The sequence below is a fragment of the Lasioglossum baleicum genome, chromosome 15 (assembly GCF_051020765.1).
Source record: "Lasioglossum baleicum chromosome 15, iyLasBale1, whole genome shotgun sequence".
NCBI lineage: Eukaryota > Metazoa > Arthropoda > Insecta > Hymenoptera > Halictidae > Lasioglossum > Lasioglossum baleicum.
The window spans coordinates 7,747,101-7,758,811 of record NC_134943.1 but is presented as its reverse complement, the minus strand read 5'-3'; the positions used below and the strand labels follow the sequence as shown (position 1 = coordinate 7,758,811).

General features: G+C 35.9%; 4 protein-coding genes across 4 annotated transcripts; 2 read left to right on the top strand and 2 right to left on the bottom strand.

Annotated features, from left to right (window-relative positions):
- The first annotated feature begins 100 nt into the window (after positions 1-100).
- LOC143216247 (PRADC1-like protein) lies at positions 101-2,193 on the top strand. Its single transcript, XM_076439125.1, has 3 exons — positions 101-571; positions 650-789; positions 925-2,193. Exons 1-3 carry the CDS (start codon positions 493-495, stop codon positions 1,369-1,371), a joined length of 666 nt encoding a protein of 221 aa, XP_076295240.1. The 5' UTR covers positions 101-492; the 3' UTR covers positions 1,372-2,193.
- On the bottom strand, positions 1,413-4,224 carry LOC143216238 (xaa-Pro aminopeptidase ApepP). The gene is made up of 6 exons (XM_076439107.1): positions 4,083-4,224; positions 2,718-3,836; positions 2,216-2,542; positions 2,016-2,146; positions 1,655-1,830; positions 1,413-1,589 (listed from the first exon to the last, which is right to left on the bottom strand). Exons 2-6 carry the CDS (start codon positions 3,824-3,826, stop codon positions 1,467-1,469), a joined length of 1,866 nt encoding a protein of 621 aa, XP_076295222.1. The 5' UTR covers positions 3,827-3,836; positions 4,083-4,224; the 3' UTR covers positions 1,413-1,466.
- Positions 4,176-6,870, top strand: LOC143216242 (heme A synthase COX15). The gene is made up of 7 exons (XM_076439115.1): positions 4,176-4,377; positions 4,663-4,779; positions 4,854-5,013; positions 5,088-5,214; positions 5,424-5,556; positions 5,627-6,251; positions 6,326-6,870. Exons 3-7 carry the CDS (start codon positions 4,855-4,857, stop codon positions 6,578-6,580), a joined length of 1,299 nt encoding a protein of 432 aa, XP_076295230.1. The 5' UTR covers positions 4,176-4,377; positions 4,663-4,779; position 4,854; the 3' UTR covers positions 6,581-6,870.
- Positions 6,669-11,707, bottom strand: LOC143216246 (ubiquitin domain-containing protein 1). The gene is made up of 4 exons (XM_076439123.1): positions 11,479-11,707; positions 10,588-10,947; positions 10,391-10,509; positions 6,669-10,297 (listed from the first exon to the last, which is right to left on the bottom strand). The coding sequence occupies exons 1-4, from the start codon at positions 11,558-11,560 to the stop codon at positions 10,136-10,138; spliced, it is 723 nt and encodes a 240-aa protein (XP_076295238.1). The 5' UTR covers positions 11,561-11,707; the 3' UTR covers positions 6,669-10,135.
- Positions 11,708-11,711: the final 4 nt, after the last annotated feature.

The following is an 11,711-nucleotide window of genomic DNA, read 5'->3' as shown; positions in this document are numbered from 1 at the left end:
ATATAGTGCATAATCAACTTTTATTAATTTACAATGTAGCTTATACAAATAGAAGATAAGTGACTTGCCCATATCCTCTCAAAAGTACGAGAGTTCTTGTCAGAGACAATACCTCTCATCAGGCCTCAGAGCTTATATATGTAGTATCCTACCATTACGCATTATATTTACGGGATAATTTACAAATTACCGAAAGTATAAAATTATCTTTACACGATAATCTATGCGAGCATACATTTTGCAAATTACGCGTGCATACAATTGCAAAATTCTTGTTCGACGATTACAAGATACATTTCGATTATTCCGTGTTGTGTTATGTACGCGATTACGTCCATGAGACATGAGATAGTATATGTATACACCTATGTAAGGTATATACACAATCACAAACCAGCTGTTATGTCAATGAGGTTAAGTTTCTTAAGCTCTTCACGGTAATGGTAATGCCAAGGTAATGCCGTTAGTAACGATGTGAACACTGTCACGCAAATGCAGAGCATGAATTTTTTCGGTTATTTCTACGTTCTAACATTGCTCGGCCTTAAAATAGCGAGTGGAATCGGAGAAGGTTAGTACGGATGTGAGGATGTTAGGTTACCGACATCTGCATTATTAAATTTACTGTTTGTCATCGAAAATTGGTTAGGACAATTGTTTAAATTTAACTCGAGAGGGTCCTTTCTGGACTCGAGTTACGGGACGGATGTATTCTTCGAAATTATACACCCGCCGGAATTGGAGTATACGTACAAATTGAGGCCTGCCAAGGATTTTGGAGTTCCTTTCGTAAGTACATTAGTCGTAAGTTCCTAACTGTTAACACGTTCACTGCCGAGAGTATTTTGTTAGTTTTCGTAAAATTATGAAATTATCCATGTTAGAATAGCATCTTATATTTACATGTGCGCAACAAATTTTCAGAATGCAAGCTTCTTGGAGGAGAAGATTCCTCTGGTTCCAACTGAGCCTGCTCAAGGTTGCCAGCTACCGAAGAATGCCAAAGAATTAAAAGGTAGAGTTGCCCTGGTCGAAAGGGGCAACTGTAGCTTTTTCGTTAAGAGTATGATGGTTGAGGAAGCTGGTGCGAAAGCTGTGATCATAGCAGACTATTATTTACCTACTATAGAAGACTCGACGACAAATGCACCATGGGCAGACTATTATTACATAGAAATGACACGCGACGTCACCATACCACCCTCAAAAACAGTAAACATTCCTGCTGGATTTTTGCTCGGTAAAAACGGCAAAATGATTCGGCAAACACTGAAACGTTTGAATCAACCATTTGCCTTAATCAATATCCCGGTAAACTTAACTTATACTTCTTTGGATAAGGTGCATCAGCCACCCTGGTTACTTTGGTGAACTTAGGTAGACACAATAAGACGATGTTGAGTCGGAAATAATTCATTATAAAAACAGTTTATTATGGAATTTGTTTCTCAGCGAATAACTAATCGTTATTTCAAAATGGGCTGAGTCTCTCTTTGTAGCCATGCAAGCGCTTGAGCATTCTCTGGTCCTTGCAATAGAGGTCCCAAGGTATTCAAACACTTCGCGTGGTAGCCGTTCAGGTATTTGATCTAAAATGAATTACAAATGACATTATCGAGACGAGGAGAACATGAAAGAAAAGTAAAACCGATACCTCTTCATCCGTTAATAAGGAAACATCGAGCAACTTGGTCTGTATAGGCACCAGTGTAACAGTCTCGAAAGTAAGGAAACCACGATTCTTGTGATTGTACGGAGTATTTGCCTTTACCACTAATTCGATATTTTCGAGTCTAATGCCAAACTTTTCGTCCTCGTAGTATCCTGGTTCTAATGACGTTGTGAATCGTATTAATATTAAAAATATACATTATGCAGGATGTTCGGCGACAGATAGGAACGATTCGGCTTTGTTTTTAAATTATTAATAATCTTATTTTAACTATAAAATCGTTTTCCAACTAATGCCAAACACCCTGTGCAACGAACGCGAATAATACTTCTATACTTCATACCATTTGAAAGAAACATGCCAGGTTGTAGGCCAGGGTCGTCAGGATGCGGTCGCCATGAGATGCCAATAGGCCCTTCGTGAACATTTAGATACGAACCTACTCCATGACCAGTACCATGAAGATAATTAAGACTGTAATTGTACATTTAATATATAAATAAAGAATATTTTCCATTTTATGGGGAAGACAGATCTATGTACCCGACACTCCACAAATTCTCACGGGCAAGTGTATCGAGATAATTTCCTTGTAACTTCAGAGGAAAAACGGTCGTCGAGAGACGGCACTGTCCCTTGAACACCCTCGTAAAACATTCCCGTTCAAAAGTGGTGGCATCGCCAAAGTGTAATGTTCTTGTGACGTCCGTGGTGCCGTCTTGGTATTGTGCACCAGAGTCACAAAGATACAGTTCTTTGTCTGTAATTGGCACATCCGTTTTCGGTGTTGATTGATAATGCATTATTGCTCCGTGAGGGCCAACCGAGGAGATGGTTGAGAAACTGAGCCCGATGAAATGCTCCTGCTCCCTTTTAAATAAAACATGTTATTAAAATTCACAGTGATGTGTGCTATTAGGTTGAATGTTCATCAAGTGTTTCAAAATGTTTTGTCGAGCGAGCAGCAAAAATAGAGCAGAATTCATTAAAACCTTGTTCACCGTATGTACTACCCTTGGGGTGGGGACAACGATTTGAAACTTACTTCCTGAATTCCTCCAACTGCGTGGCCCCAGATATTTCCGTGATTGTTGCCTTCTTGTTCTTAACTTGGTCCTCTAACCAAGCAAAGTATTTTACAAGCGCAACAGCGTCACGTATATGCGCGACCTTCATTCCTTGCAACTCGACATCATTCTTTATAGCCTTCATAATGTTTATCGGAGTGATAGCGCTGTGTAATTTTATTTCCCCGCAAGCAGCGTGTATAGCATAACTCGATCCACTGCTAATCCATATTTTTTCGTTACTCGCAACTGCGGTTTCCTTTAGAAATGCATATACATCATCGTATGGGTGATAAACCACGTTTACCCCTTCGTCTGTTAACTGTTGTTGAGCTTCCTCGCTAACTTTGCTTTTATCAATGAACAGATGTAGATCGTTTAACGTGAGAATCACGTAAGCGAAGAAAACGGGATTGTAAGGTATATCGGATCCTCGAAAATTCAGAATATACGCCACTTCGTCCAAAGCTGTGATCACAAGTACTTTTGCTTTGTTCTTATTCATTTCTTCTCTGCAGAGTCTGACTTTCTCTGCTACCGTACACCCTGAAAATTGCAGAGGCTGTGGTAGAACAGTATTACCTTTGACGTCAGGCTGCTCATTGCCCCATACTTTATCAATTAAATTCTCTTCGAGTGGCATCAGACAATGACCAGCAGCGGTTAAACTGGTACGCAAGACAGCCCATTCTGTGTAACTCATTAGATTAGAATCTGCACCAACAGTGGATTTAGGTGGTAAGTTAGAAACCAACCATGCAGCTCTCGTCGGAGTATCTAATAATCCTTCCCTCATAAGAGTCCACATTTCTGGAGGATCGAATTCTGCCAATGCTTGCAAATAGTACCTTCCGTCTGTCCACAACAGAGCTTTGTCCGGTGTGATAATCGAAACACCAAAAGAACCAGTGAAACCGCTGATGAATTGCACCCTTTTGTCTCTCTCCCTCAAATATTCAGATTGATGAGCATCGCTTGTATTTATAATCAGAGCCTGGATACCCTTCCCTTTAATTCCACCAATTGGAACGGCTTCCATCAGCTCGCGAAGCTTAGACAGTTTCATTGCACCGTTCCTTTGCGCCATATTGATGTCACTGTGACCATAAATTTTCTTCTATAATAATTTGTAATGAATGAGAATTAAACTATAGGGCCTTCCGTATTCGCACTTCCATTATCCGAATATCCAAACAACTGTTTTGCAGCGATATTTAAGAAACTTTTGCAATCTAGCAGCCAAGGAGATAAGACCTTTGTCTGTTTATTAATATAAATATGGGAGGCTCTATTACTTTAGTTTAATATGAATTATATCAGCTTTTTATTTCTCCAATATTTACCTTTTTCTATGTCGTTCGCTATTCCCATATAATCGAATATAAAATAGGGGCTGATAGCGCGCTCCAAAATGACTTTTATAAATTTCCCACAGTGAACGTCAACCTCTTCTTTCCAAGTGCTCACGATTGTGTCATTTTTCGCTTCGTTGAAAGAATATTATCTTATCGAATACTCTAGAGAAACATCGAAGAATTCAACTCTTTTCTTTATCAAAGATATAAATCGAACACTGTATATATGTGCACTGATACTCCAACCTTTTTGTTGACACGTTTCAGGACAGTTTTGCTCAAGGTTAGAAGTGACTCTCTTTCTAAACATTTAGTAAAAAGAGCTTGCAAAGATATCGCAACAAATTGAATTTATCAGAAATTCGTACTCATAGTTCACTGATATTTATCTTTGGAGTAATGAAATAATGTAATATTCTTTTGTGTATGAAATACAATAGATTAAATATGACGTAAAAAGCAAATGCATTGTAAATTGCCGGTAGCGAATGATGACATTTCTTACGTACCTTCTGCAATCATTTTTGTTGCTCATTTATTTTGCGATACTGTCTAAATATATGTTTAGGTCTCTGATTTACCACGAAAACATGCGAAGTAAATACCATTTGTTTACGCTATATTGTTGAGCAAAGATAGAAAGATAAGCTATCATTGAAACTAAAAATATAATACTAAATACAATGTAAGTATATATATGCAGTTATATGTTTCTTATTTAACATATAATTACTGTAATTTGTTACTCATTGTTTTTAGCATGTTCAATTTAACAAAACATTGTGCCTTAACAATTGGAAAAAACAATGCATTCTGGTTTCTACCACTTCGACAGAGTTTGTATACGTGCACTTTGAAACCCACAATTGCGAAGAGGGCAGCTTTGTTAATAAAAAGACAACCTACCTGTTTGCAAAAGGTATATATACTAAGTTATAAGTAACATCCTATTATAAATTAAATCAAGACTTACTTTTGTAATATTGTTTATAGAACATACTTAACCAGAGGAATACCATAGCTGTAAGTTTTGCTTCGAAACCAGCCCCAAAATCAGACAAAATTGTAGGAAAATGGATGTTAACTTGTAGCGGCATGGTCTTTGTTGCCGTAGTCTTAGGTACAATTGTCTATTTATTCTACTACTATTGTATACGCACTGTTGTAAAGGTTGCTGTGGACGAAACTTATGGGAAATAGATCTTAAGACAGAAAACAAACTTTTATAAATTTCAGTATTACATCTTAAGTATCTACCTCAGGCATGAAAATGAATAAAACGTAATTGAAAACTGTATAACAATTTATTTCTTCATCCTATGGTCATAGGAGGTGTAACGAGACTCACAGAGTCTGGTTTATCTATGGTCACGTGGAAATTGCTAGGTGAAAAAATGCCTGCTACAGAAAACCAATGGCATGCTGAATTTGAACGTTACAAGCAGTTTCCTGAGTATAAAATGTAAGGTTTATTAACATATGTTAACTGAAGCATTAAAGAACTATACTGTGCATCTATACTTCTATTTTAGAACTAATCACGACATGACACTTGAAGAATTTAAACGCATTTGGTGGATGGAATACTTGCACAGAATGTGGGGACGTTTGATAGGCGGTGTATTCATAGTACCAGCTACTTATTTCTGGGTGAAAGGTATGCTGACACCAGCAATGAAAATCAGAGTAGCTGTTCTAGGATCGTTGATTGGTTTACAAGGACTTATGGGCTGGTACATGGTAAAATCTGGTTTGGAGGATCGTTTTAAAGAACAATCGGACGTTCCTCGAGTTTCGCAGTACCGTTTGGCTGCTCATTTGGGAATGGCATTTGTAATATACACAGGATTCCTGTACAATGCTTTAAGCTGTCTAAGTCCGGCTCAGAAATTAGATCTGAACGCTTTGAACGTTAACATGATTGATATCAAACAAAAACTTAAAAGATTCAGAATGGTAGTGCACTCCACAAAGGGATTAGTCTTCCTTACTGCTTTGTCCGGAGCTTTTGTAGCGGGAATGGACGCAGGTCTTATTTATAATACATTCCCGAAAATGGCAGATAAATGGATACCGGACGACATACTCTCGATTTCGCCAAAGTGGAAAAACTTTACCGAGAACCCAACCGCTGTACAATTCGATCACAGAATTTTGGTATGCTTGATATGTACAGAATGTTCGGTTTAAATGTACATACGAAATCGATATTAAAATCTATGTCTCTACAGGGTATCACCACGTTGTCCCTGATAACTTATATTGGAATTGCATCTAGAAGATATAAACTTCCTGGCAACGCAAAAAAAGCAGTTGTTGCTGTCCTATGTGCTGGTTATTTACAAGTATTACTAGGAATAACAACGTTGTTGCACCATGTGCCAGTAACATTGGCCGCATCTCATCAGTCCGGTAGTCTTCTTGTACTAAGCACGATGATTTGGTTGTGTCATGAATTGAAGTACTTAAAGTATGTTGTTAAATGAGACTGTAAATAAACTGTTTGTTACAAAGATTTGTGATACATGATAGTCCACCACGAGACAGGAAACGAGATAGGTAATTTCATAACAATTTCACAACATTATGCTTTATTTGACAATGCATTAAGTTATAATAATCAATATTCATAGAAATAAATTTACACGTGTGTAAGTAAATATATACCTACAATCGGAATATCAAAGTTTAAGTAATTTCTATATCGTTTTGTAAGTAAATTTAATTCCATGTTTATAAAGAACAAATAAATACCTATTCTAACGTAGTAAACAAATTGTGTCATATCTGTAGCATTTTCACTTGTTTTTTTATTTCTCTTCGTTCTTTGTTATTACAAGATCACATCTTACGGACCCGACTGAATTTTATCTCTAGACTGTAAATCAGAACGAACTGACTACTAATATCATTTCCTTTTTCTTTTTTTTTCCATTGTGCTTGGGCAAGTATCAAATACTAAATAATGTTTGTACTGATACCTAATTTCAAAAACCAGCTTTGGTAAATATTACGCAGTTCAATAGTAATATTCGGATCGTTTAAAAAATGTGTAAACCCTGCTTAATTGATAATTTCTATCTAATTACAGTAATATTTCGTTTCAGCGTTTAAAAAGTTTTTTCTTTCTTTCTTCGTAATATATACTCTAATTACTTCAGATCAGCAACACAGTGAATTCAACGTTATTTTATTGGCAGTTGTTCTACCTAATCTCCAATCAGTCGTTCATTGATTTTTTTTTCTTTCGTTTTAAAACGCTTTATATGCATTGGTCCAACATAGCAACATTAATATAAAGCAGCAGCAATATTTATTAGGCGTTTTTGAATTGCACTTTCATTATTGTAATGCTTTTTTTTTATTTACAGTCACTCTCATTTCCTTGCATGGCAATAGTGCCACATCACATTTTATTATTTTTTTTTAATTCAATATTACACGGATATGAGTATTAAAGGAAAATCTTTTTTTTTACCGCTCGTACAAATAGGAATTACAAGCCTTAAAAAAGAAACACAACATTTACGATAAAACCTTTACATGAACATGTGCGAAAATACACATACTGTAATTTAACTATATGCACAAAACATTTCTGCATGGTGTTTGAACATCAATCGAAAAGAACTTAATGCAGTCTCTTTTATATATATATTGCAAGTAACCCAAATACTATATAATGAAACTAATATCAGTCTGATAGAATTTGTTTTCCCCATTGAGAATTATGTCTTTATTACATTCTGGTAACAAATGTCTCACAGTAAATGCGAAATTACCATTCCGAACGTAAGAAAAGTATAAAGTAATACTTTAAAAAAGTGTCATTACTTTACCAAAAGATCACATGTCTCATTGAATGAAGGTACAGTTTAATTGCATATTGCTAATGCAAATAGAAAAAAAAGTCTATTTCTTTGTATATAAAGAACATTCGTGAACACTGTGATCTAGCAGAGAGAAGAATTGTGGATTTACGTGGGTTTCCTAAATTTCTAGACAAAAGAGATGTGCTTCTTTTATTTGCACCATTATTCGTATTGTATCCAAAGATGTTTATCATAATCGATTTTTTCGTGTGAACAGGTCTTTGTACACTTTCGCGTTAATATTTTTAACAATTTCTTTCCAGGCATTTGTATTATTATCTTGGACGTGATTACCCAATTTATAAATAAGTTATTCATAAGATTAAATATACTTGTTTTTCGACACTCAAATTGAAAATAGTGGAACTGATATATATATACATGTATATATATCATGATGATGTATATCTGTATACATATGTATATATGCCTGCATTTATCATACATACACCCACACGCAATACTATATATAATTATATATGATCAATGCATATAAGAAATAAACTATATCACCGTTGTGTTAGTACAGTCAATAAATTCACACGCATATGTCACTTTTGTATACAGGGTGTCCCAAAATTTCTGAACATCCCGGAAATGGGAGGTTCCTGAGACCATTTGAAGCGACATTTCCCTTTGCAAAAATGTTATCCGCGGCTTTGTTTAAGAGTTATTAACGAAAAACACGGATCAATCACAACGCGACCTAGACGCGACTTGTCTACAGACAACTCGTGTCTAGGTCGCGCTCTGATTGGTCCGTGTTTTTAAGATTAATAAAATAACATTTTTCCAAAGGAAAATGTCGCTTCAAATGGTCTCAGGAACCTCCCATTTCCGGGATGTTCAGGAATTTTGGGGCACCCTGCAGTTATACCTTCAGATAAATTTTTTTCTTTAATTGTGCAACATATGGGGCAGAAGTAATGAATTAAGTGCTATTTAAAAATCGAAATTGCAGTACCGTTCTTGTGTTAAACATTTCCTTATAAGCGCAAATAACATAGAAACGTCGAAACGATTGCGCTGATATAAAATCGTGTAAAAATTATATGTTCTGCACCACATGCGTTTTTCAATATTAGTCTTATGGTTTCTTCTCTGTGCATTATTCTTTAACTTTGAAAACCTTATACAATATCCTATTAGTACTTACAGGAAGGAATCGTAGATTTTCAGGCCATCATTAGGCCAAATATTTGCTCCTATGTATTAAATAATTGAAACTTACGACTTATAAATATTCAAAATCCATTTACAAAAATTGAAAGAAGTGTTGCGTGTTAAACACAAAGTGTCAATCGATTTTTTATGCCCTATACTATGATGCAAAAATAACACAAGATATTAGCAGTTGCTTCAATTTGACCTCAATAGAAATTGCGATTGTTTCATTCCAATTAGAAAAAAAAAGCAAGAATTTGGGTATGAAATTCTAGAAAAGATAAGATGAAATGCATTGCAACAAGTAGCATATATCTTGTTCCTTTTCTCTCTCTATTGTCCATTGATGTCTTCTTTATATTCAATATTTATGTAATTCTCTTATTGTTATTTTAGTATTATTATAATTTTTCTTTAAGTGTATGACTTATTTTTTACATTATATCATTATGCAACATGGTTGAATAAGCAGCACAGAATAACTTTCTACATATATACTTAGTTTTTCTCAAGTGTTACAGCACCAGTACCTTCGTTGGTAGTAACAAATAAGTATGACAATATCAGAATTTGAGTATGATCACCTTTCCTGCTGTGAATTCAGATGACATTTCCAAAAGAATTTGTTCTTACTTCGTTTGCAAGATGCATTAAACAGAAAACCGATTAGAAATTTTAATCAGAATTTTCCAGCAGTTCACCGATTTGTACGATCAACGCTTTCAAATGTTTTTTTTCTCGATCTAGTATAAATTAAAAAAAAAATTAAATAATCACAACCTATAATTTAAACGAAATAATATTTAATCCTTAGAACATTTACGTATATTACGAGAGTTAAGTGCATTTTATTGTAAAAAATCACTTCAAGAATTGCTGCTCTATTCTTAGTAATGATACATTATAAAATTAAAAAAAATGTGTTCCTACTTCTTGAACGTGTGTAAGATAGTGCTTATTAGAAAGGTTGGTTCAATGTGACTTGTATCTTACGTATACAGTAGTTCAGCTTGTTTTCACGGGACTGTCATCCAACTTTTCAGGATTCACGATTACTTGTATTACATAACCCGGTTGTATCTTCGCTTCTTCTATATGCATTTTATCCCCTAATAATTTGCCGCCGAAGAACCACCTTTGACGAGATGGTTCTAAACCTTCCTGGCTCTGTGAACACAATAATGAACGAACAAGGAAATTTATGAACTGTGTTTCCAAATTAACAAGTTGTACATAATGTTTTTAAAAGTTGACGCATACCTGCAATTTCTTTTTAGCGATAGCAACGGTATCTTTGCTATAAACAGGCAATTTTACTTCACCGGATGTGGTCGACAACCTGAGCTTTAATGTTTGTTCAACTCCGCTATCAACAGGTTCTATAAAATAACATTGCGATTAAATATCTGTTGTGTAACAATGATGTACAATTATATCAGATCCTTTTATTCTATTACCTGAACAATCGGCAGGAGAGTCTCTTCCACTATCCTCTTTCACGATATTTATAGGATAAGATAAGCAGTAAATAGGGACTTGATACCTGGTTCCTAATTCGTCGTAACATTCTGTTAAAAAGCCATTCGGCACAGAAATATTAGCTCCGTCTAATATAGCCTGTGCTAATTGATAGTCTTGAGCTTCTGCCGCAGTTGCCCCAGCTCGCAATGCATCCCATATTTCTTTACGACCATCAAACGCAGGTGCAGTGTCCCAAAATTCGTCCCTTTTGCTTCTAAGCTGACCTTCTGTTAATGGTACATCTGACCTCCACCTGATCACTTCATGACATAAGGGATGATTCTTTCTTGAATTTCCTGTGTAAACAAAAGAATCTTTTACTGGTAACACGTTCCTGTCATTTCAAATTCTTCGTTTAAACGCTGATGACTTAATCCTGCGTCATTTCGAAATAAATAAACACTTTCAATTAGCAGATTCTTGCTGTACCAGGCATAGACTTTTCGAAATTATAAACGGCGTTAATCACGCGCGAAGGTGTTAATCATGAAATCGTGCGATGTAATACATTAGTGTCACTGCACCGAATTCAGCGATAAACAATCGTAAAGTGTAAATATTTGCCAAGGAAAAATAGATACGATAACCGTGGGCATTACCCACGAAACTTTGAACCCGACATCGGCAACGAAACAGCACAATGTTGTGCACGGTGATAATTAAATAACTCGCGAACGCGATACAACAGAATAATACGCAAAATACCGAGTCATAACACGCAATAAAACGTTGGGTACGAAGGTAAGGGGGAAAAAGCTCGAGTATCTTCAAGGTTAGCCCGATGTTGATCCGAGTTTCTGCGCGACGAATACTGGCCAGATATTTACCTGAATTGACTCTCGACGAGTTCCCTGTGGTGTCGTCAACGGAGGAGTTCCTTGCCCTCGTTAAACCTATGCAGCCTCCCATCCTAGGCGGCTGGATTGACCAAACATTTCACTGAAATTTAACAACACCTCGCATGCCATTTTCGTCCATCTTATCCACCGCACTACAAATGACTACAAATCGGTACCATTAGAGGCGCTCTAATCGTGTCACTGGGCGACCTAACCTAAAA